The sequence below is a fragment of the Apostichopus japonicus genome, chromosome 9 (genome assembly GCF_037975245.1).
Source record: "Apostichopus japonicus isolate 1M-3 chromosome 9, ASM3797524v1, whole genome shotgun sequence".
In the NCBI taxonomy this organism is placed as follows: Eukaryota; Metazoa; Echinodermata; class Holothuroidea; order Aspidochirotida; family Stichopodidae; genus Apostichopus; species Apostichopus japonicus.
Genome location: NC_092569.1, coordinates 2992657 through 3019804, shown reverse-complemented (window position 1 = coordinate 3019804; position 27148 = coordinate 2992657). Strand labels below are relative to the sequence as shown.

Here is a 27148-nt window from a genome sequence, read left to right as displayed (position 1 = left end):
TTAGTAGTTTGTATACAGTTTCTACACTAGCCTATTATTATACTACAGAAACACCCCCTTCAAAGCTGACGTTCATGGTTCTTTCTGACCTCCCGAAGCTACAGTTGGACTCGTAGGAAACTCGTAACTTCGTTTGAAATATAAGTGAAGTCTGGTTATGGCAGTCCATGTCAGCTGATTAACCTTACAGCACGAATTAAATTTTTGGTAAATTAAAAGTTTCCTGTCTGTTTCTAATTCCATCATACTGTAAGGCCTAACGTTAGGCTACACTGTCTTACCTATTTTTCCCCAGGCTTAAGCCTAGCCTAAGTTAGTCTTACCATAGTGATTTGTTAGGACAAGACCTATTTAATTAGGTATAGCCTACAAGAATATTAAGTGGTCTCAATATCGTCTGGTTGGAAACTATTCCAAACTTGCCCGTGCAGGCAGGCACCAAGACCACCTCTACTCTTCTTCTTCTTCAGCCGTTGTCGATCCACTGCTGGATGAAGGCCTCAGCATGATATCTCCAACTCTCTCTCTCCCTTGCATGTGTGTACCAATTGGTTTCATTCCAGAATTTCTGTATTTCATCTCTCCATCTCTTTCTTTGCCTGCCTCTGTTCCTTTTCCCGTCAAGCGGTGTCCATACAGTGGTTAGCGTGCTCCATCTTCCATCTCCCCTTCTAGTGACATGGCCGGCCCATGTCCATTTACGATGTTTGATTACTTCCATTATATCCTGTACCTTTGTCTGTTCCCTTATCCACTTATTGGTTTTGTGATCTTTGCATGTTATGTTAAGCATACTCCTCTCCATGTTATGTTGTGCGGCTGCTAACTTTCTTTCCATTTTAATTGTTAGTGTCCATGTTTCTGATGCATATGTCATTGATGGGAGAATGCATTGGTCATACACTTTCCTTTTTAAGCATAATGGTAGATTGCCCTTCATGATGTGGCTGTATCTGCCAAATGCTTGCCACCCTGCTTTGATCCTCCTCCTTATTTCATTATCTTGATTCCTTTCGGTGAGAGTGAACCTTTGTCCCAGGTAAATGTATTCAGATACATGTTCCAATTCTGTTCCATTAATGATGATTTGTTTGTGTTTAACTGATTGGTCTGCCATTACTTTGGTCTTCTTCATATTCATTTTCAGTCCTCTTTTCCTGCTTGCTATGTCCAAGTCCTGTAGCATGCTCTCCATTTCGTTGAAGCTGTTAGCTATTATGACTATATCATCAGCAAAACGGAGGTGGTTGAGCTTCTCCCCATTCACATTGATACCTTTATCTTCCCAATTGATGTCTTTGAAGATGTGTTCTAAGCATGCTGTAAAGAGCTTTGGAGATATGGTATCTCCCTGCCTCACTCCTTTCCTTATTGGTATTTTGTTGCTTTCTTTATGTTACTTAACAGTAGTTGTGCTGCCAGTATAGATATCTTTGATTACTTTGATGTAGTTAGGGTTGATGTCTTGCTCTTTCAGTGCCTCGAGAACTGCCCAGGTTTCAACGGAATCGAAAGCTTTCTCATAGTCCACGAAAGCGACACATACAGGTATATTGAACTCCTGACATTTTTCCTTCAGTTGGTTGAGGGTGTGAATGTGATCTATTGTTGAGAAATTTCTTCTGAATCCCGCCTGCTCCCTTGGTTGGTTGTCGTCTAGAAGTCTTTCCAGTCTGTTTGTCAGAATCTTTGCGAAAAGCTTGTATATATTGGATAGAAGGCTAATGGGCCGGTAGTTCTTCAAGTCCCTTTTGTCTCCTTTTTTGTGCAATATTATCATGTTGGCATCTTTCCACTTTTGAGGCACCTTCCCTTGGTGAAGACAAGCTGTGAAGAGCTTTGCCAGTTCCTTATTAACTGCATCCCCTGCTTCTTTTAGTGTGTCCATCATTATGTTGTCCTGTCCAGGGGCCTTGCCCCGTTTCATTTGGCTTAAAGCATATTCTACTTCCCAGCATTCAACTTTGGGTACTTTCTCCTTAGAATCATCTATGTCTCCGGTTTGCTGATTGCTTTGGTATAGTTCTTCATAAAATTTCTCTATTCTCCGCAGAATTCTAGGCTAGCCCAAATCACACAAAGTTGAGTACAGTATATAACATTACAGTATCCCTATTAAAACTGAGGCCTACAAGCCAGTACATCTTTGCACTTGTATAGTAATTGCCCATTTTGCATAGCATTTGTGATGTGGTACTAGATTTTCCCTGACTTAGGCTAAGTTGTAGGTTCAGTGAGATATAACTGTCTTGGCCTGTTGGCTAGGCTAGTAGTAGATATAGGCCAAGGCTATGTGTTGTTTCTGAAGTTAATTCATATGGCTATTTGGCCTTGTTCACTATTTGCCACTTCATAAACGTTAATTTCACTATAATTTGAGGCAATTATTATGACTGATACTCCCATTCATCAATTTTATATATTTTTTTCATAGTGAGCAGACTGCAAAATGGCCGACTTTCTTGCAGATAATAACCTCTGTGGTCAGACTGTCCTAAAGTTGGTTTCCAGGGGGAATGCCATTATCGCAGAGCTTCTGAGGTTGGCAGATTTTGTGCCACCAGTCTTTCGACTTGAGACTAAACACGACCAAATGAAATATGCAGACATCTTGTTTGACTTCAACTATTTCAAAGGATCTGAATACTATGACCATAAAATTGATTCCAGTCCGGTAAGGATTTAGTTGCACCAATTAGTTGTATGTGATTTAGTTTGTTTGAAATGTGTTGCTAGCTCTTCTCAGCATGGTAATTAAGATATTGCACAACTCTGTGTGAGGAATTTGTGTGAGGTGATAGCCATTAATGAAAGGCACCTGATTTAAAAGTTAATGGTACCAAAATTCAGTGAAAGTCTACCTAACTTAGCAAAACAAATTTTGACTATTTTAGCCAAATTAGATTCTCAAAAATCATGAAACTTTTTTATGAACATATTGCAATATTTGGAGGGTCATTAAATAATCCCTGTAAATCACATAGAAAAGAAGGATGGGTCAAAACTAATGGCTCCTATCAATTAAATTGTCACATAAAAATTTTCCTAAATTTGAAACTCACTGAAAGGAAAGTGTTTTTTTTTTTCAGCATTAGGGGTGTGACCAAAGACTACAGAGGGTTGGAATTAACCACAGAAATTTGAAATTTACCCTGTGGGTCAAGCTCAGTTTATGCTTAGATAATTAACCCTTACTAATGTTGCTTCAATGTCGTTTGATTTGCAGGATCTACAAGATTTGGACGAAGCCTTCCGAGAGAACCATATGGATATCCTTCGAAGATTTTACTTAGCATTCGAGAGCATTCACAAATACATCTCTGATCTGAACAGGTATCGTATGTCACCAATGAGGCCGATGGAAAAGAAATGGATCGAACCCCTTCCCACACCCCCCCTCAAGTTGGTTCATTTCCCATGGCCAGGGCCCAACCCCCACTCTCAGCAAAGCTCAGCATAATCTTGTTGAATAAATGACATATAACTTACATGTTCGAAATGCTCTTAAATTATTAAAGTATTATTTTCCATATTCTCTTTCCTTTCCCTATGTCGACTATTTCGATGTATTCAGACTCGATTGTGAGGAGTTATCTGTTTACAGAACTTGAAATGCATTGAAATTAAAATGCACAGATGAATATTTAAATTTCCTTCACGGTACTACAGTTAGTAATGCTACTGTATCATTAATCCCAATTCTACAAATTGCGAGGCAATTGGAAAGATGAGAGGGCTGTGGGTGGAAAAATAAGATGGGGGGGGGGGGGGGTTTAATGCAAAGCTTACAAAGTCGGAAGTGTTACTTTTCTGTTGTGAATTCTGCTACAAAGTGTTAACATACTACCATTAAATGTTTGTGTTGTTTATATTCTGTGTAGATTCCTAGAAGACCTCGATGAAGGAGTCTTTATTCAGCAAACTCTTGAATCGGTCTTACTGAATGGGGATGGAAAACAGCTCTTGGTGAGAAAATTTTTGTATTTTGTAATCTTTTTGAGAGCAGGGGTTACATACATTTCTTTGTCAAGGATTGCTGATACTGACAGCAGAGTAGGTATCATGTTATCCATTATACAAATACATGTATTTAATGTTATGCGAGACAGTTTGTCTGTTACCTTTCAAATCAAATAGCAATAAAGGCAAAGCTAACCAACGTGTTTGCCATAGACCTAATGTATCCAGAATTGCATGTAAAAATCACAGCCTAAGCTATTGTTGTAATGAAATGACACTATTTAGGGCAATAAAAAATACTTCACTAAATGTTTCTATAGAAATATCCACTAGAATAGTAAGAATCATGGAACGAAAACAGATAAATATGGTTGGAGGTGCATTGGGATTAATTAATATAGTTCAAGCAAAGAGGCCTGGATTGTTGAAAGATATCATAGGATCTATTAAAAAGAAATTGAGATGTCAAATAGAAACATTACATTCACGCTCTGGTAAATGTTTATTTAATACATAATCATGGGTTAAGTGACCCTAGTATTCCTGTCTGGTATTTTTAAATATCTTGACCATGTCCCAGAGTTATTCACAGCATGGTAAATATTTATAGCTAATGATTTAGTTTCAGCTCTGGTAAATATGCAAGAAACAAATGCTTCTCTTATGAATCACATATAAAAGGCAATCAAATACCAACCCATCCAGGCAGAATAATTATCAGCCATGAATATTGAATAATAGAATAATTATCTTGCATGAATATTAATTCGTAGAATAATTATCTGCGATAAATATTGATTATTGGAATAAATATCTGCCATTAATATTGATTGTAGAATAATTATCTGGCATGAATATTGATTAGTAGAATAATTATCTTGCATGAATATTGATTAGAAGAATAATTATCTTGCATGAATATTGATTAGAACAATAATTATCTGCATGAATATTGATTAGTACAATAATTATCTCGCATGAATATTGATTAGTACAATAATTATCTGCATGAGTATTGATTAGTACAATAATTATCTGCATGAATATTGATTAGTAGAATCTTCATGAATATCTTCATGAATATTGATTATGGCTTGATCTCTGCAGTGTGAGAGCCTATATCTCTACGGAGTGATGCTACTTGTGGTTGACATGAGGATTGACGGCAGAGTGCGTGAGAGAATGCTGGTGTCCTATCATCGTTACAGGTAAAATCATACATCTACTAAAGAAAGGCTGTTAAGTTTTGGTTTTTGGTTTCCAGCAAGTTTGCTGTAACTACCGAGTATTACACTTGATGAGCTGCAGTCGAGCAAACTAAGACACACTGTTCAAGCTGTATTTTATACCCAAATTAAAAATTAGCAACTCATTTAGTGACTCTATTTTTAATATAAGCATTTTCTTGACATCAACACTTTTATAATCAGAAGTAATCCTGTGCAAAAAATCATTGTCAAGATTTGTGAACTTTTCCTTCGATTATTTGAAACGAAAGTTCTGTAGTTAGTGATGTGCCTAGCGATGGGACTTTTGTATTAATTTTATACAGAAAATATACCAAAGTCAATGGTAAACACTATAGGGTCATAATTTCATTGATGTTCATAAGTTGAGAATTTGCTTTATCCCTTTTATAAGTAAATTCATATTGTTTTTCTCATAAACTAAATTATCTGTAACATCTTATGTGAAAAGAGATGTCTTGATTTTTAACATGTATCCATCCACTGATATTTTATTTGAAACATTTCATGATTTTTAACATGTATCGATCCACTGATATTTTATTTGAAACATTTCATGATTTTTAACATGTATCCATCCACTGATATTTTATTTGAAACATTTCATGATTTTTAACATGTATCCATCCACTGATATTTTATTTGAAACATTTCACAATATTTAACATGTATCGATCCACTGATATTTTATTTGAAACATTTCATGATTTTTAACATGTATCCATCCACTGATATTTTATTTGAAACATTTCATGATTTTTAACATGTATCGATCCACCGATAGATTCTTGTCCCAACCTGTTCTTAGTGGGAACACGGTTTAGTTTTGTTATGAAACCAGCTCCTATCAGGTGAAGTTTCAAAAATCACATGTTATCAACAGTCTTTGTACCGGATGACTGATTTAGCCATTCTTTACTTCTTGTTTTTTTTTTTTTTGTCATTTCAGTGCTTCCAGGGCAGCTGTTGACTCCAACATGGATGACGTCTGTAAGTTGCTAAGGTCGACAGGTTACTCCTCTTCGGTGGGCGCCAAACGACCCGCAAATTATCCCGAGGATTACTTTAGGTAATTACAGATTTTCTCGTTCCAGTTTGTTAAAACTGCAATAAAGATTCAGGAACAATGTCATCTCTGCTGCTCTTGTTGTTGTTGTCGTTGTCGTTGCTGCTGCTGATCAAGTAGTAGTGTTGATCAAAGCCACCTCACGATTCTAACTGCATATGTATGCAAAGTGAAAATTATGAAGTGTGGGACACGAAAATCTATTTGGGGTGACAAAGTGCAAGTGAAACTGAAACCCTTCTCTCCAACTCGGTAAGAATGGATTTAAAAATATTTTGAAAAGTCACAAGATGACCTTGGATGAATAATTTTATCAAATCTGGTTGTTAAAGCTTCAAACGCTGTTTTCTTAGTGTACTTGGTACTGACACTTGCTATGTTACAGTGTGCTACATGGTTGTGTCAGTGGTAGGTAGTGTACATGTAATGAGTACCTACTTGTACTCCTGTTCTAGCATCGTTACTCTGTGGAATTGTACTCACTCTTGGACTCCATTCTACTTTTCTTTCTTTTTATTCCTCAGACGAATTCCTATTAGTGCGACATTTATTGAGATGCTGATTGGACGATTGAGGTCAGATGACCTCTACAATCAGGTAACATATTCCATGTCTTTGTTTGGGAATGTTATTAAAACTTTAAAAAATAAAAAGCAATTTTCTATAGCCCATTTATTCTATATGTTTAATCTTAGACACACAGAAAGTAATGAAGTAACGGTTGTCTTTTCGTATGCCCTTCTTTCTATCATTGTGTATGAACATATTTCTGTTTCTTCAATTTTGTGGATATCGGGGAATTATTGCCATCGCTTGGACCAAGGTGTTGAAGCATAATGGCTGATTCAGGGAGTTAACTTTCATTGACAATTTAAGGTTCTTTTTCCATTGTTATTTGAAACTATAAACAATGCTTCTGTTTCCAGAGATATGCATTTGCATTTTACTAAATTATGAAATTGCCAATTTGTTAGTAAATATTGTCATGTGTTGGTTCATGTGAAAGTTTAGGAGTTTAGTTCAGGGAGCAGCTAGATTTATGAGGAGGATATTTCCAGAGGGATATTTCCAGTGTTAAACTCACATATTATGCCAGCAACTGCACCATTGGTCTTCTAGAATTATCTGAGGATGCAGTCAAGTGTAAAAGTATATGGTATGAGCCACTGTATCATTGATTCGTTAGAATTGTTTTGTGGAATTTTGTTTACTTTGTGAATTGGAACAATCATTCCATTTACGTACCATGTCATCTTTAGTGGTTCTTGATGATATTTTCATGATGATATCTCACTTTATTGTCATGCTGTGTTTCTCATCACAAGTTTGAACTTTGTGAATCAGCATCCTGCATTGGACGCAACTCTTAGGTTCCAAAACTTTGAAAGTTTCAAAGTATTTTTATATCCTCTACTATTGAAGAAAAGCTGCTAAGCTACAAAGATTATGAGAAGTCATTGATGTTTACTACGATAGCCAATTCTATTAATGTAATCTTTTTGCTTTATGTCCCCCAGATTTCAGCCTACCCCTTGCCAGAACACAGAAGTACAGCACTAGCCACTCAGGCTGCCATGCTCTACGTTATCTTATATTTCGCGCCGCAGACGCTTCACAGTCAACAGGCCAAAATGAGAGAGATAGTCGACAAGCACTTTCCCGACAACTGGGTAAGGGTGAAAAGGAAACCAAACCTTTCTTCTTCTTTTGTTTTGTGGGGGAAAGGGTTGGGGGTGGGGTTGTTTTCAGATTAAGGTGCAGGTTAATTAAAAATCAAAAAGAATTATTCTTGTTGCTTTTGTTTACTTTGATTAAATAGTTTCACCAAACTCTACCAGATATTACTCCAATTAAGAGTGGAAACTGATCAAACAAAACCATTGTTTTAGATTTGTCATGATGTGAATATTCATGAGTCCAGTTATTTGTGAATGTTGTTGGATTCTCCGCATTTTTTGTCGCCCGGACATTAAAATAGTTATTACATGCAAAATGCAAATTTGAAAACTTAACCAAAAAAAATCTCAAAATTTTGATTAATTTTTGGAAAGGAAACCTTGACAATTCTAGCTAATGAACCAAAATTGTTGTGAGTTTATGTTATTGTATATTATCAAAATATTTATATAGCTGAAAAATATTTAAAAGGCAAAGGTCTTACCTAACACAACTTGGTAGTTATGACATGAGAACAGGGTAATAAGTATAGTTAATTTCTCATATTTGATATCTAGTATCTCAAAAACAGGAGCAAATGTTATAGGTGGTGTTCATATAAAGGAGCATTAATATTGACACTGTGGAATCTGTGATGTCAATATCTCTCAACTTAAACAAAATTTGAGTGGCAGAAAAGTCAATAGTTGGTAAATATTGAAGAAGAACTTGTCACAAAACATGGAATAAGAAGTTATATAGACGTTGACTGAATGTTGTGCTTCACCCCATCAAATGAAAAGCATTCTTCATTTTGAACAAAAGAATTATTTCAGATATTGAAATCTAATCCTAGTACATTTTGGTTCCATATGGAACTATCATCACAAGTTACAATATATCCCAAAAATTGATTTTCAGTGTGTCATTAAATGGTTGGAAATTTCCAGACAGTTCTTAGCAGCATACTGAGACGTTTGGAGAACGTTATCCGGATGCAAATTTTTTTTTCTTCAAATCATCAAATTCCGTTAACGCTACCGACAACTGTGTAAAACTTGCATGATACATTTTTGTTCCCAGAAATTTAATTTTGTTCTCCCTTTTCTCTCAAAGGTTACGACCATTTATATGGGTATCGTGGTCAATCTCGTGGATGCCTGGGATCCATACAAGGCATCGAAGACCGCCCTCAACAACACCTTAAATGTAGACAATGTCAGGCTGCAGGTACGTTAGATCAGTTTTATCCCCTCCCTTACCTGTCTCCTCACAACTGCTGCATTTCTGTCTACTGAGCACCATACTCTGTGCAGTGAAGTACTTACCATGATCGACTTTAGGCAAAGTCCAGACGTTTAGCATATTTTAAAATTTGAATATCTGAAATAGCTATAGGAGCATTACCAGCACTTTAAGTTGTTTCTTTCATGATGACAAATCAAAACAAAAATTCTGCCTTAAATCATCCTGTCCTGCCAGCTTCAGATATCTGAAATACTGCCCCTCCATCCTGGAAGCCTGAATAATTTTGAGTTGGATCTTTTTAGGTGCTAATCATATTTCATGATATTTTATAGTCGATCTAGCTTTTTCTTTAATTTTAGAAAGGCAGATTTAAGCAGTGAATACTTCTTTTTATAGGGATACTTTCAAGTTCTAATAAATTTTAACAGTATTTTCTTTTTCTGTGTTTTTTTTCATTTTTGTTGACTCACTTTTTTTTTCTCGAAACTATCATCGTAAAAGATTTAACATGCTGATCGTTCGTTTTCCCGGCAGTCTGTAAAACACTGCAAAAAGTTAGACAAGTTGATCGGCGATACCAAGCACTATCTAACAGAGGGCTCTCTTTCGGAAGAATTTGTCTTGGACAACATTCCAAAACTGATGAACTGTCTGCGAGATTGTAATGTCACTATACGTTGGCTGATTTTGCACAATGCTGAAGGACGTAAGTGTCCTACTAACTTTTTTTCACATTTTTCCCCGCCTTTTTTTTCTTTTCCTACCTGTGGTCAACTTCTTTTCTTGTTACCTGCTGATAATGTTGAAAAGAGATATCCAGTTTTTGATCTTAAGAAAAAGCACAGTGTCACAATAATCTTAGCCTACATTGTGACCAGTAGGGTTCTATAGTTTATCAGCAACGTAGAAGAATTCCAAGTCTGCCCCAAGAATTTTTTTTTTGAATTTTTGTTCCCACTTTTCATCAGAAGTGTTTCTGTTAATGTCATGATTATTATTTACAGAGATCTCTGTGTTCATTCTTAAAGAAATGAGCAGTTTTGACAAATAATCAGTGATTTTTAGCTTCTGTCTACTCAATCCAATACATTTAATTTGTATTGGAAAGTTAGTAGCCATTTATAACAGATTCAACTTTTCATCTTTTGAACGTGCTTCGGTAGCGTGGGACGTGAACAAGAGATGTCGTCAACTGCGGGAACAGGTCATGGCAGATTCGAAGTACAACCCCCAGAGACTGTTTGAGCTCTTGTTAAACACGGGGCAGCTGGAATACAAATTAAAGGAGGTAGGTGATATTTGACGTCGCAATCAAAAATTGGATTTAGTTGAAATCCAAGCGTAACCCTAAAAACAATTTACGTATTTGTGATATGCTTGTTGTATCTGCTGCAGAAATATCTCTCTTACCTTGGAATAAACTTGATAGAATACTGAATGCATTAATGTCTCACAAGATGCTTAAAAGTCTGTTGGCTGTTCTAACAAGTTGCTTTATCTTTTGTAAGCCTACCATAATTTTATAGCAGATTTACTAATCCTAATCTGCATATAACAGTTAGGGCTGAAATTATTATTTTTGTAAAAAAAACTGTTAACAAACTGCTTTGTATAAAAGTTAGACGGCCTGATATCTCAATCTTAGCAGGATTTTCAGAGGCAGATTGTTTTAGGAAAAGGTAAAAGAGAGTCCCAGAGATTGATTAGAGAGTTGCCATAGTAGCTGGAGTGAATCTGGGTGTGAATTGGACTTTGTCTATAAAGTGCCATCGGCTCCTTTAAGCGTTTTCCCGTCCGTGACCTCAGATGGAGTAAATATATAAAGTCAATACCCAGCTGATGTCTTTCAAAGGGATGTACAATGAAATTACAATATAGAAGATATGGATTAATAATACATAATAATACAATAATAAAGAGCAAATAACAATGCAGTAAATTTTGGTTTCAGTATCTTTTAATAATATATCGCTTTCATTTATAGATGTTTAAGAAAATGCTGGTGGAGAAACAGGATAACTGGGAGAAGTACAAGTTGGAGGGAGTTGAGAGGATGACAGAACTGTCTGAGGTTTTCTCCGGGACCAAACCTCTCACAAGAGTATCTAAGAATGGTGAGTTAAAATCGTAAATATATTCATGGAGGAGGAGGAGGAGACAGATGATAGCCTCAAAATCAAGGGAAATCGGCAGAGAAAGTAGCCAGAAGATTTCTCTATTGTCAACTTGGTTTAAATAACAGCAGAGAGATATTTAGAATTTACATTATTTTTACAGATGAATATTAAACAGAGGGGTAAAGTAATTGCATGTGCTGATGAAGTAAGTGAAATGAAACACTGTATATTTAGGTAACAAATTATCTCGACTCAGTGAGAGACATCTATTAAATGTGAGTGAAATTCAGTTTCCAATGTCAGAGGTTGTCCTTCTTCAGAGGTGAATTTTTTTTTCTCCTTTTGATAATAAGCTAGGGCTGGGAAAGAAGAGTGGCATCACTACAAGATTTTGTTGTGAGACATGGACAGAAGACGTGTGATGTTTAGAAGACCTCTGTCTTTCCATGCAAGGTCGTTCTTCCTAAAAGGATAAAAACCCCACAAAACTGTTGTGATATTTGTTCAGACTATTGCACTAAGAAACTAACAAGCTGGGTTTTGCTTGAGAAAAAATGAGTATCCTCTCCACACATGGATATAAATCTGCTGTTTTGAGTGTGAGTTTGCTTGGTTTGAATGGTTTTCTTTTTGTTACCCCTCATATGTGAAAGTCTGTAAATTTCACCTAATTAAACTCAATTATTGCTTGTCATGATCACCTTCAACAGACAATCTACAAGCATGGTTCAAAGAAATGTCACAGCAGATAACGTCTCTAAACTACGATGACTCGACAGCAGCCGGCCGGAAGATCGTACAGCTGATACAGGCTCTGGAGGAGGTTAGAATCTTTGAATTGACTTTAAACAATTTGATCCGTCTATCTATCTATAAATTCAGTAGAATTTGCTGGTATTTTTGTCTGAAAGATGAACAGCAATTTCGGTCGACTACAAGTCAACAGTCAACATGTGTACTAAGTTTCATGATAATTAAAAGTTGTTTTTTTTCAGTCGCAAACTGGCGATGATGTAGAAGAAGCCATTTTGTTGCTTTCCTCTTTCTTCGATTTTGGTCGTGAAAAGAAGGCCCAGAGCTTTCAATTTCATCCTCTCCTAGGTTCAAGAATTCCACCAGTTGGAGAGTAACCTCCAGGTCCGTCAGTTCTTGGCCGAGACCAGGAAATTCCTCCATCAAATGATCCGAACGATAAACATTAAAGAAGAGGTCCTCATTAATATGGAAATTGTGGCTGACCTATCGTATGCGTGGATAATGATAGACAGGTATGTATTGTCACCATAGCAACCCAGCAGTGTCTTAGTGCTCTCTTAAAGAACAGCCCTAGACAGGTATGTATTGTCACCATAGCAACCCAGCAATGTCATAGCTCTCTTAAAGAACAGCCCTGGACAGCTATGTATTGTCACCATAGCAACCCAGCAATGTCTTAGCTCTTTTAAAGAACAGCTCGGACAGGTATGTATTATCACCATAGCAACCCAGCAATGTCTTAGTGCTCTTTAAAGGACGCCCTAGACTGGTATGTATTGTCACCATAGCAACCCATCAATGTCTTAGTGCTCTCTTAAAGAAGAGCCCTAGACAGGTATGTATTATCACCATAGCAACCCATCAATGTCTTAGAGAACAGCCTTGGACAGGTATGTATTATCACCATAGCAACCCAGCAATGTCTTAGTGCTCTTTTATGCATTTTGTAACTGGGGGAATTTCCCTCTTCTATGTGAAAGTTCAATAAAAAAATCTGATTGGAATATGATAGAGTCGTTCTGGATGGATGAGAGAATAAAACAGCCAGCTAGGTTTGAAATCCCACCATCCCTTCCCCCCCCCCTCCCTCCTGCCACAAGTGTAACATGTGCAGTTATCCACTAACTTCTTGCATTTAAAACTTTTGTTTCACTCTTTAAGTTTTGAACAACAAATTTATGATGATCCATGCAGACTGGAAGCTTTGCTTTATTATTGTTTAGGTTATAGAAGATGTGTCTGTTCTAAGGTAGTTTACATTTCTTGGAGGTAGAGGTAGGGGAGGTTAAACCCTCAGACAGTGATAAAGCTGACGTAACTGTCTCATTTCATTCTACAGCTTTACCAGATTCATGCAGCAAGGTATCAAGACCAACCCAGGCCTGGTTATTAAGCTCAGGGCTACATTCCTAAAGGTAATTAATATTTAGTGTAAAGGTAATTTAATATTCACTGTAAATTTCATCTCTTTTTTTGGTCTTTTTCTTCTTATGTTTATGTAACTCATAATCGCTGTTTTCATTTAGCTTTGGGAATTCCTCTTGCGAACGAAGTGAGAAGAAACCCATTTTTGAAAGTCATGCATCAGCTGATGCTTCTACTTGCAGGGTAGGACTCTTGCAAATGTGACCTTTGTATGAAAGTTAAGCTGGTTGCGCACTGGTGGACAGAACCCTACCAGACTCACCTGTTCGTTGAGTGGGAAATCATTAAATTTAGGGCTTTGTGTGTGTGCTTAATGCTACCACTGATCAAAGATTTTCCAACACTAGTGTCAGCCTGAGTCATGAAAACTCAGCATGCAGTGCTTGCCTGATTGGCAGTCGGCAGCACCTGGCACTGTCCACACTATACATTCAACTAAACAGTTACTTTTAGTATAACAGTTATCAGGAATGCCTAAGTTATTCTTCTTCATCTGTAAAATAAATCCCTGTGAAATAAAAATCACAGCCACTAATAGTTGCAGTGCTGGTTGAATTGAATTTGAATTTATTGTCCACAATCGGAAATACGGCTTACACAGGTCGTAAACGAAAAAAAGAAATAAAGAAAAGCAACAGTATAAGTATCAATAGAATGCGATATACATACAGTAATACAAACATATATACAGCAAGTCCTACAAATAAGAAACTTATCTGCTCACTTGTGAATTAAATATATGGATAGTATTAGGCACAAATGAGTATCTGTAGCGGGCCCCTAAGTGTACGTGGTGGGCATAAACGCAGTCCAGAGCGGTTGTAATTGTAGTGCTCAAACAAAGGGTGTGTTGGGTCTTGCATGATTTGTTTAATTTATTGCAGACCCTATCATGATACAAGCACTCTAACAAAGGTAAGTGAGCACCAATTAGCATCAATTGTGATGTCGGTATTCCTAAGCAAACAATCCAGTCATTGTCATAGATGGTTTCTTTACTTTCTTGTCTTCCTCTCCAGCTTGCCTCCGCTCTTGATCTTCCTCTCATCCGCATCCTCCAAGCTAACAGCCCCGATCTCGTCAGCGTCTCTCAGTATTACTCCAGCGAGCTGGTCTCCTACGTCAGAGAGGTAAGGAATATGTTTAACGGTTTGACCTTTGATCAAATGGACAGATTTCCTATCACCCTTGTAATCTTTAGTCTAAAGCACAAGGTGACCCCAAAAAATTTTGATCCCAAGTGTTATGCTGGATGTGGCCTTTGCTAAGGTACTGACTTGTCATATATGAAAGATTAATGTTAATGCATTCATTGCAACAGATGTGTTTTCTAGTCTGGTCTTACTTTTCTCTGTTTTGTGGTTTGTTTTTTATGTAGATGCTACAGATTATTTCACAGACAATGTTTAGCCTGCTCTTCGAGATCAGCCATCTTCAAAACACATAGCATCAAAGAATTCAAAATTCTGGCTATATCATGTACGAAAGATTAGATGCATTGCGGTAGTTATTCTAGTCTGGTCTTACTTTTCTCTGTTTTGTGTGTGTGTTGAGGGGGGTGGGGGTATGTGGATGTTACAGATCATTCCACAGATAATGATTAGCCTGCTCTTCGAGATCAGCCATCTTCAAAACACATAGCATCAAAGAATTCAAAATTCTGGCTATATCATGTACGAGAGATTAGATGCATTGCAGTAGTAGTGTTTTCTAATCATGTTACAGTTTTCTCTGTTTGTTACTTTCTTTGTGTAGGTGCTACAGATTATTCCACAGACAATGTTTAGCCTGCTCTTCCAGATCATACAGCTTCAGACACATAGCATCAAAGAAGTTCCAACCAGGTTGGAGAAAGATAAACTCAGAGATTTTGCACAACTAGATCAGAGATATGAGGTATATTTACAGCTTTATATTAAACAGACAAAAATTGTCTTAAACATTTTTTTTCTTTTTTCATGCAAATCAACATCCATCCCTGTCCAAGATATGTAATTATGACATCACACCTGTTTGCTTAAAGTTTACTATATGTGTGTAATTATGACATCACATCTGTTTGCTTAACGTTTACATTATTTGTGTCATGACATCACATTTGTTTGCTTAAAGTTTACTTCATGTGTGTAATTATGACATCACACCTGTTTGTTTAAAGTTTACTATATGTTTGTAATTATGACATCACACCTGTTTGCGTAAAGTTTACTTTATGTGTGTAATTATGACATCACACCTGGTTGCATTATGTTTACTATATGTGTGTAATTATGACATCACACCTGTTTGCTTAAAGTTTACTATATGTTTGTAATTATGACATCACACCTGTTTGCGTAAAGTTTACATTATTTGTGTCAATATGACATCACATCTATTTGCTTAAAGTTTACCTATACAGTATTACAGTATAAACTGTCACAAATTCCACGATCAATGTCACAAAACTAGATGTCATAGGAGTTGAATGCAAATTTCTCCAGGATGCTTAGAATATGTTGGTCTTTCATCAGTCAAAAAGAAAGGTCTCTCTCTGGACAATGCCTTTGATATAGTAGCTATCCATGAGAGACTGGAGGTGATTATTTGTGAAGTGAATAAGAGTATTGTTGTTAAATCATAAAAAGCAACCTCCCAATGTAATTTTATTTGTAGCTTTAGTATTTATAACTACAAGTATTAATGACTGGCAAGCTGTTACATCATTGATCGCGGGTGGGAATGATGTATGCAGAAAGATCATTTTTTTCTGGGTAGGGTATAAAAGAGGTACTGGGAAAAGGAATTATTTGTTACCAAATATGATCCCCTTACCAAATATGATCCCCTTACCAAGTATGATCCCCTTACCAAATATGATCCCCTTACCAAATATGATCCCCTTCTAGTTATAAAGTCAGCTGATGAAAAAGAACAGATTTTTTTTTGTTTGGCACCAAGCATTAACGGTTTTCTTGATTTTACAGGTCGCAAAGCTAACCCATTCCATCTCGGTGTTTACGGAGGGTATTCTGATGATGAAGACCACTCTGGTGGGAATAATCAAGGTAAGACGTTTGATCTTTAGGATTGCCTCTCTTCGAAGTCTAGAGGGAAAAAGGTGCAAACCCAACCAGTTATTGTTAACCTTTGTCACAGGGCAGGGCTAATGATGATCAACATTGTTACCTCTCCCGTTATCTCCACCCCCCGCAGAACAAGCATTAACAAGTTAGTTTTTCATGGTTGATGTTTCAATGTATGGTAGGACATTTTTAAGCTACTTACCAGCCTTAGCCAGTCATTTTTACACACTTTATGTGACTCACAAATGTTTTGTAAGTCCATTCCAATCCCATCTCTTCAACCCCTCCCCCCCCCCCTCAGAATGAAGTCAGTATCATTTCTCTTTTCTTTCAAAGATTGACCCCAAGCAACTTTTGGAAGATGGAATCAGAAAGGAACTGGTGCAACAAGTGGCGGCTGCCTTGCACAGTGGTCTTATTTTCAACCCAAAGGCCAAGGTAAGTTACTTGGTGGATAGTTTCACCTGGCTTACAGCTGATACCTTGAGTTTGTCTCTCACTGTACCGTACTAGGAGACTGTCACAATGTACGTGATGGGGTTAACAGCCAATCACAAACTTGTATTTGGAGTTTCTCTCTCACTGTACCGTACCAGGAGACTGTCACAATGTACGTGATGGGGTTAACAGCCAATCACAAGCTTGTATTTGGAGTTTCTCTCTCACTGTAACGTACCAGGAGACTGTCACAATGTACGTGATGGGGTTAACAGCCAATCAAAAGCTTGTATTTGGAGTTTCTCTCTCACTGTACTGTATCAGGAGACTGTCACAATGTACGTGATGGGGTTAACAGCCAATCAAAAGCTTGTATTTGGAGTTTCTCTCTCACTGTACCATATCAGGAGACTGTCACAATGTATGTGATAGGCTTTACAACCAATCACAGACTTGTATTTGGAGTTTCTCTCTCACTGTACTGTACCAGGAGACTGTCACAATGTATGTGATAGGGTTTACAGCCAATCACAAGCTTGTATTTGGGGTATCTCTCCCATTGTACTGTACTAGCAGAGTGTCACAATGTATCTGAAATGGTTAACAGCCAATCACAAGCTTGTATTTAGGTATTCTGTTATTTCATATGTACCAGGAGACTGTCACAATGAATGTCATATGAATAATAGCCAATCAGAACCAAGTATTTTGCTATTTCCTGACACGCCTGATTCTATCATTTATGATGCACATCCTAGTTTACGCAGTGTATAACATCTCCTCACACTTTGTCAGTTTCCATCATTTTCTACCCTCCTCTGCCTTTGGTCTCCTCCCTTATTCTCCCAAACAGACCAACGAGCTGCTGCCCAAGCTGAAATCATTGGGAGCCCGAATGGACGGCTTCATCCGTTCCTTTGAATACATCCAAGATTACGTCGACATCCACGGTCTGAAGATCTGGCAAGAGGAGGTCACTAGGATCATTAATTACAACATGGAACAAGAGTGTAACAGTTTCCTCAGGACCAAGGTAAATCAAATAAATATCATTGCTTGTTTTCTTTGTTTCATCATTAAAAAGTAAAAAAATTTTGCTGGCTTGGTAGTTTCTGTTTTCTTCAGCAAAACAGGTTCACAATCAGCAATTTGGTTTTGCTTTGAAAGGAGGCATATTTGCATAATATTAATAGACTTCTTCTTTCCTTGGAAAGATGGCAGTAGTGTCATGCCCCCAAAGAAACCCCTGAGTCTTGTTCCATTGTACAATATTATTATTCATGAGGTCATTTGTTCTCATTTCTAGGCAAATATTCTTGTCCCCATCTGCAGCCAAAAAAAATTGGAGATCTGTGCTAGTACAAATCATTTCCATCTGCAGCCAAAAAAATTGGAGATCTGTGCTAGTACAAATCATTTTCATCTGCAGCCAAAAAAATTGGAGATTTGTGCTAGTACAAATCATTTTCATCTGCAGCCAAAAAAAATGGAGATCTGTACTAGTACAAATCATTTCCATCTGCAGCCAAAAAAATTGGAGATCTGTGCTAGTACAAATCATTTTCATCTGCAGCCAAAAAAATTGGAGATCTGTGCTAGTACAAATCATTTTCTTGATCATGATATATTAAAGGTTTTTTTTCAGCAAAATAACTAATTTTGTAAGATACTTAAAATGTTTCCTATATATTAATAGCATATATTCTTTTGATATTCCAGGTACACGACTGGCAGAGTCTTTACCAATCAACCACCATTCCCATCCCCAAATTTCCACTGGTAGACGGCTCCATCAACTTCATGGGAAGGCTGGTCCGGGAGATATTACGGATTACTGATCCAAGGTAATATTCCATCCGTTCATTTCCAATCTCACTAAGAAGTACAGACATTAAAATGCATGTAAATGAGTCACGATCACGGGGGATCAAGTAGATGTGATGGGAGAGATTTAGATTTGAATAATGGATCAGTTAGCCAGAAGATGAATATCGATATTTTATTGTCCAAAAAAACCCCATAAGATATGTGATAGAATGTATTTCTATGTCTTATACTTGTTTCAAGATATTCAGATGTGTAAAAGTTTTTTAAATGTCTGAAATACTCCTTTAAACCAAATGAAGGAATACTCCTTTAAACCAAACATTGCGACAAGATCAGCTCCTCGATATAGGTCTTAATTGTAAACCAATCTAAGGATTTATCCTTTTATTTCTCTTTAAACCCCACCAAACTATTTCTTTATAACTTCTTTGTTTATGGCAGCATAGTATGCAAAGATGAAATAAACACCGTTTGAATATGACAAATTTGGTAATTCATATTTAAACATGATTGTTAAGGTCATGAAGGTCAAAGGTGCTTTGTGTAAATTATAACTGAAGAGCTGACATAAGGGCCTGCAAACTAGTCCAGCCAATCTCACTCTTATATTAAATGGTGCTTATCTCAAAAACATGAAAGTGGTACTTAAAGGGAACCTAAGCTGATAGGAATTGTTTACCATAATTTTTAATATACCATAATATCAAATTTTATTTTGTGACTTATTATATCATTCATATTATGGTATCGTTTGATCTATCTGTTAACGGAATGCTTGCAATGGAATGTGTGTGGGGGTGGGGGTGGTGGATCACTGCATGACCCACACGACCGTGCATTCAAAAGCAAAACTTTTATCGTAAAATTTAACATATCATGATTTTGGCAGACTTTATTTTGCTGATGTGGGAATGTTAATTAAGATATCTCAATTCTGTCCCTTCTCTCTACCCTAGAGTGACCACTTACGTAGACCAGATGAACACTTGGTACGACAACAAAACTAAACAGGAAGTCCTTGACAGCAAAGTCTTTAAAAGAATACAGGTAAATCTTTAGTTGCATATCTCTCCTTCGTGTTACCATCTTTGAACAAGCCTGCTACATTTCATTATTAACCTTAGCATACTTTCCACCAAATTTGAAAAACGTTCTTTCTCCTTTGCTGAAGTAAATGATGATGTGGTATGTAAGACTGAAGAAACTGTTTAAAAGGCTTCCTTCAATGCTGATGAATGTTTCATATGAAGATTTTCATTTTTACAATGAAAATATGCAAGCATTGGTAATATTGATATCAAAGGCCAGAATAATTTTTTTTTTTTTACAAAAATTACTACAGCCAAAATCAACATCTTCTAAGCTTGGCATGTGTGATTAAGACACAAGTTTTTTACATTTCTTGCAGCTTTTCCATGTTGTAATCCAGAAATCTTTAATGTACATTATTTAATGTACAGCAATTTTTTTTTTTACAAAATTTACAACAGCCAAAATCAACATCTTCTATACCTTGTCATTTGTGATTAAGATGCAAGTTTTTAAAATTTCTTGTAGCTTTTCTATGTTGTAATCCATAAATCTTTATGTACAATATGTACAGCATTTTTATTTACAAAACTTACTACTGTCAAAAGTCAACATCTTCTAAGCTTGGCATTCGTGATTAAGATGCAAGTTTTTACATTTCTTGTAGCTTTTCTATGTTGTAATCCTTAAATCTTTAATGTACAGCATTTAATGTACAGCATTTTTCCATGTTGTAATCCATAAATCTTTCATGTACAGCAAAGCATCGGTACCTGCGGACTGACTGGCGTGGACCGCCTCATATGCTTCATGATGGTTCGGGAGCTACAAAACTTTTTGTCCATCATGGAGAGAGGCGTTTTGAAAGACAAAGCCTGGCTGGATATGTTTGGTAGCTTCATGAAGTCATTGAACCCGGTCAAAGGTCTCATATGTGAGTTGTCTCATCAATCCTTCCCTCACAATCATTTAGAAATAACTAACAAATGTGACATTGTTATTATGAAGTCCTCTTTGTGGAAAATGTCTTTTTAAGTACTAGCTGTGGTCAGAAGAAAATTTTATTCAGTTTGGGAAGTTTTCACACTTTTCTTTTCTTTCAAGGATAATTCATTTTACGAGCAAAAATATTTTCAAAACGTATCAAAAACGTTTCAAAAGTGAAAATCAAAATCGTCTAATATTGCTGCAAAAGGGATTGGTTGATTTCTCTGACAAAGAGGAAACATTACATTCAATAATTATAAACTTGTTTTTGTCAGGTTTTTCTCAAACATTTGTGACATTGATTTGATGTTGTCATGAGAAGCAATTATTTTAAAGGTAAATATCAAAAATTCAGGTATTTATAGAATATATTATCTGAAGTTTCTTGTTACTTTAATATCTTTCAGCAAACCCCTCCAAGCTGTACAGCTACTACCAGACCAAAGCCACGAAGCTTTGGCAACCGTTCAGCAATGTCGTCTTAAAGGTATTAAGAAAAAATATACTTCTCACTCACTCCTGGATAATATGCTTTTTTTTCTTCATTTTGAATATGGGAGAGCATGGTGGCCAATAGGCTAAGGCGTTGTCGGACTCGTTATCCAAGGATTGCTGGTTCCATTCCTGCCTAGTTCGTTACGTTGTGTCCTTGGGCAAGATGCTTTATCTCAATTGCCTCTCTGCACCCAGGGGTTAAATGGGAACCTGTGAGGTACCTTGTCATTGGGCGCAGTATATTACTGCAGCCGACTGGAGGGATTGTCTCTGGGACAGGTTATCATTGACCAATTAATAATCAGTGACTTGCATGACCCAAAGTTGGACTTTGTATCATCATCACATTCAGTACCAAAGTTTACTACGTAAGAGGGATTTATTCATCCTTTTAACACTGAAGTTGGAGCAAAGTATCCCACATATTTTTCAACTATGGTTCCACCCCCAATCACCCCTTGCCTCACCTTCAGAACAAGTCATTTTAAAGTTATCAATATTTTGCTGCAATGATTGATGTAACATATTCTTGAGTGATATTTGCTTACATTTATAAAAAAAAAACAATATTATCTTTCTGCCTTTTCTATGAGAAGATGAAGGAAATCACTTATTAATCTGATTGACTATTAATTAATTTAAATACTCTAATTCATTGTTTTTAAGCTACATCCTCTTTTGTCTTCTTCATAACATAGGTGGGACAAATGCAACTACTCAGACGGCAGATTGCTAATGAACTCAACTTCACTTGCAAATTTGACTCAAAGTTTCTGGCCAGTGCCCTTCAGACGATGAACGAGTGAGTACTCATGGGGGAAATATTCTCATGATATAGCTTTCCAGGATGGAAGGTTAAAACAAACTACAATTGATTACTTTACTTGATTAAATTTTAAATTTCTTAATTAAATTAACTGATTACCATAATTAATCACAATTAAAACTGATTGAGTTACCCAAGCTTTATAAAGAACACAATAATGACAAGTGGTAGTATCATGATTATTTAGTTATCTATAGAAGAGTATCCATAACTTTATAGAACTTTACTGTAATATTAGTGTTTTTTTGTGTTCTTTGTTTTTACTTAACCCACCCACCCACCCATTGTTCCTTTCAGGGGTCTAATGGCAGAAATAGAGGCCCACTACCAAGACCCTAGTAAACCCTATCCCTCGGAAGACAACCCTCTGATGTTCGAGCTGACGTCCTATCTCGAGTGCGCCGGCATCACTGACCCTCTTGCTAAGGTGAGTCACAATTTGCAAAAAAATTTCAGGTCAGTTTGATCCATTTCTTCACATCATATTTATTTGTACTTGAGACAGAGATAATGTAGTGTTTGTAAAATGTGGTACACAAAATATGGGACACAAAATATGGTACACAAAATACGGTACACAAAATACGGTACACAAAATACGGTACACAAAATATGGTAAACAAAATATGGTACACAAAATACGGTACACAAAATATGGTACCCAAATATTTTTTCAAAATTTGTGACAGTCAGTACAACAGCATATACAAAATGATGGGGAAAAGAAAAATGAGCTTGGGAGCAAATGTCTTAGCTAGAAGAGGACAGAAGAATGATAGCAGCTCTGATTCTCAATCTCATAAGATAATCTCTTACACAACAGTTGAGGAAGTTTTGGCAGATAAGTTAAAAGTATCAGAAACACTTTGTCCCTATGAGAGGATAAATAAATGTATGCTGTACGCATGGTGTCATTGCCAAGATTAACATTTACATGGATGGATTTAGGAAGTGACATCAGGAGGCCTCGGGCCCCATCTTCTGAAACTTCTTGGCACTTAAAAATAAGCTGCAAACATAAATTTTCCTCAAAAAAAGGTACATTTCATAATTTTTACTCTTTACTGATGTTTTCTAAATGTACCGCTTTGCTTGTATTAATTCAGGTATCTACTGATACTTCAAATCGATATATTGACCCACAATATCCAAGTCTCATTCTGGTTGGGTTATGTGATGTAACAGAGTTTGTGAAAACTGATGTATTGGAATTATAGTGATACTTTATAGCTTGGATATAATCCCATATTTAGACACTTTCTGAGTAAGACTTTTGGCATTTCCTTTTTCTTTTCAGATTTACATCACCCCCAAACGTCTGCCTTATTTTTCTCTCTTCACGTTCTTGTTCGTGATCACTCAGTTGCCGAAGCTGGATTACGTCAAAAGTGTCGGTGAGCAACAGAGTCAGAACTTTCAATTTTGATGATGATTATTCATGATTCACATGAAAGTGTCCAATAGGAAGAGAGATGATCAGATTTAAAGAGGTTTCATTGGTTGACTGTTTCCTGTAAGCTAATTATTTCAAGAATTCTGTGTTATAATTATTTTTCTTAAGCTGTGGCTTCTGACTGACACCAATCCCCTCCCCCCACACCTCTGCCCTACCCAAAGCAAAGAAATGGGCTGGATCAACCAGTTGGAAGAGCAACATAGGGCTTGTATAACTGAGTTCACAGTTTCAAATCCCTCGCCTGCCAAAAATTTCTTTGCAAGTCGATATCAAGAGTTGTCAATATTTTCAGTAGAGTCACGTGAAGGACATTGTTGCATTTAATGTACAATATCTCACCTGGCCAAACCTTCTCAAAATAAAGCTTTCAATTGTGCAAAACAAGTCGAAAGGTATTCACCAAATGGAGTTTAAACAAAATGTGCAAGTTATTCCGTGATCATATCTGAATTATCGTAATATCCTTGAATGATTGCAGTTTAGGTTTTTTCAATATTTTGTGTTTGTTTGTGGTTTGCAGGAAGCATCGTTGGTAAGATGCCCAAGGACCCTTTGGACGGGCCACCGTTCGTCTGTGGGACCCTCACTCTACTGAAACAATTCCACTCTGAGAACACAGACCAATTCCTTGCCCTCCTCGGCCAGTATGTCAAGTCTACTGTGGAAGCTGCAGCCTCAAGGTTTGTCTAGAACTGTTATCAACTAGTTTCAAGAAAGTGAAGTATTAAGGAAGGGATTTGTCAACCACAGAAGTAGGATTAACTGTAAAGATTGGCCCTCTGGGGGATTAGAGATGGATACGTCAATGCTGATGTTGGAAATGACAGTAAGGTTTGAGAATGTGATGGATTAGACACAGGGATTAGTCAACCACAGAAGTAGGATTAACAGTAAAGATTGGCCCTCTGGGGGATTAGAGATGGATACGTCAATCCTGATGTTGGAAATGACAGTAAAGATTAAGAATGTGATGGATTAGACAGGGATTAATCAACCACAGAAGTAGGATTAACAGTAAAGGTTACCTTGTGGGAGATCAGAGGCAGGGATTAGTCAACCCTTAGTTATTCAGTGAGTGAATGAGTCAGTCATTCAGTGAGTAAATGAGTCAGTCAGTCAGTTAATTTGAATAATAGTGCTTCAATCAGTAAATAACCTGATCTTTGTTGAAGCACTTAGGCTCAGACAGGACATCTTGGGTAGTTGGATAAATTCTTAAACATTTATCTTATGAAAGGCAAGTTGTTTATGTTCTGACCAGTTGGTAGCGATATGCAACCCAAAAGGTGGCATTTTAAATATTTCTTGTTCTATTTGTTCACAGTGCCAAAGCATCCGAGCTCCCCCAGGAGGTGATTTCAACGTTGGCCTATCTGGATGACTTTGTACATTACGCATCTTTACCCAGACAGGTATGTTGTCATTAACCTCCCCTCCCCTTCAACCCCTCCCCTCCCATTCAACCCCTCCCATCTCATTCAACCACCCCCCCCCCACCCGCCTAATTCAGATCGGAAAAAGAGAACAGTGTTTTATCTAAAATATCTCCCTATTGAACTAGAGCAAACACAGGTACAAATTGAAAGCCTTGTAATTTTTGTTTTCAAATTCAAATGAGAGCTAGCTGTGCGGTATAATCTCATAATTTTACGGAACTTAAGTGAAGTTTGAGATTCTGTCAAATCATATGTTTGCATGTCTAACTCACCAAAATACAGTAGGCTTCTAGTACTTAGGTGTATACAATACACACAGTCTGCTAATTGACAGTTGACAGGTACCGGAATGTAAAGGATGTGAGGAGATTGAATTGCAACTTCATCTGCCACTAATCTCAAGCCTTTAATGTCATGGAAAGCTGCTAGTATGAATTGTAAGCAATTTGTTTATTTCATATCGTAGATGGTGGAAGCTCACATCCCAGCATACATCTTTGATGAATTTAAGAGTAACTGTCAGTGAGGATTCATCATCGAGTTTAATGGATAGTTGGATGGAGCCTGTACTTACCAATAGTGGACTGATGCCACAGTAAACCACAACCATGGATACAATTCTAAACAAAGAGCAAGGAGGAGAGGTGTGGTGGGGGGGGGGGGAGGATGAGCCAGGGGTAGGGATCATATCTAAGGAATATATCAAACTGCTTATCATTATGTTGTGATTAAAGTTGCGATTTTATTCAGGTACGGGAAAATTCTATGAAATGGAATATCAACGGTTAATTAAGTTAATTTGTAGAAAATTTTTAAACTTAGTCAACATTTCCAAGATGACAAATCTTTTGTCTTCATGTCAATATTTCACCATTATCTTAACATTATTTTTTTATTTTGATTTGCAAAGCAATTTAGAATTGATCAAACAGTAATTCAATGAATGAGATTTTTGACCTGAAATGACTTTTGAAAAGTCATGATGAAATGACTTGAAATGACAGGTTTGATATTGCTTCGTTGGTAATGGTATATTTCAAGACTGGCAAGGAAGTAGAAATACTCTGATTGAATCTGGAAAAGGCAGTTGTTTGCAAGAGTTCTTTCCCAACCCAATGTAGTCCCTCTGCCATCTTTGAGTTGGTTGCAGAAGAAATTTATTTACAAATTTACTTTACTCCTGCCTCTGATGCATTCACAGTACATGCAGATGAAAGAGGATGGGTTTACAGCTAGTGACAGATATGAAAATAGGGGCATGTAGATTAAGGGGAAATAACCCTACTTTGCCCTCCACCCTAACCCTAAGCGGCTACATTCGCTCCAGTATAAATATCTAAGTGATCAGATGTGTCCAGTTTTTCAGCTGCAAAGCAGATTTTCCTTCTTTTGCTCTCTCACACCCCCTTCTCCCCCTCTATATACTCTCATCCAAATCTCTGGCGGTATGGATAGAGGGCAGAGTTGATCATTATTAAGAAAGTTGCTTTGTGCTCAGCCTTCATCCATTGAAATGCCTTTCACTCAAAAAGTTTTGGAGACAAGTCTCTGGGATTTCAAGATAACATTTGAAATTCATGACTTAGCTTCATGTTATAAACTGAGCACAAATCTTGGAAAAACGATGCATTGATTGTTGTTTGGTGATACTTTTGAATTAGCAGTCAAGACATTACACAATGTCAGTATTGACAGATATGTCTGTTAATGTTTAAAGCCTTCTGGGGTTATATAAACTAGCACCCCAACCTTTTGACCTCTGTATATTCCTATTATGAAAATGTACGATGGAAGGTGGGAGAAAAAATGTACAAAAGACACCAATAACAGATATTAGAATTTCTTTACTGATTTATGGTTTTCTATTGCTTTATTTTTCTCATGAGATGTTGAAAATCATTGAATCATTGAATGCGTGTATAAATATATATTGGACCATAGTCCTGTGCAATTATGCTAATAAAATTCCTGAGAGAAGAGAGTTTGAAATGTTACATGTTTTCTTTTAGACTTTAACATATAACCAACAAACAAAAGGATTCGCAAACAAACAGCAAAAAATTAGATAGCATAAACAAGACTGAAACAAGTAATGGTCTTTCACTATTTCACTG

General features: G+C 36.7%; 1 protein-coding gene across 1 annotated transcript; it reads left to right on the top strand.

Moving 5' to 3' along the window:
• Positions 1 to 18: 18 nt before the first annotated feature.
• LOC139973312 (WASH complex subunit 5-like) lies at positions 19 to 27016 on the top strand. Its single transcript, XM_071979905.1, has 30 exons — positions 19 to 207; positions 2435 to 2674; positions 3227 to 3333; positions 3882 to 3966; positions 5068 to 5168; positions 6157 to 6276; positions 6798 to 6870; positions 7791 to 7943; positions 9046 to 9159; positions 9712 to 9883; positions 10341 to 10465; positions 11162 to 11291; positions 12005 to 12117; positions 12396 to 12562; positions 13390 to 13465; positions 14495 to 14605; positions 15231 to 15371; positions 16442 to 16522; positions 16877 to 16978; positions 17832 to 18011; positions 18698 to 18822; positions 19762 to 19852; positions 20594 to 20768; positions 21229 to 21308; positions 22015 to 22118; positions 22440 to 22569; positions 23440 to 23536; positions 24119 to 24278; positions 24923 to 25010; positions 25501 to 27016. Exons 2-30 carry the CDS (start codon positions 2450 to 2452, stop codon positions 25558 to 25560), a joined length of 3486 nt encoding a protein of 1161 aa, XP_071836006.1. The 5' UTR covers positions 19 to 207; positions 2435 to 2449; the 3' UTR covers positions 25561 to 27016.
• The last annotated feature ends 132 nt before the right edge of the window (positions 27017 to 27148 follow it).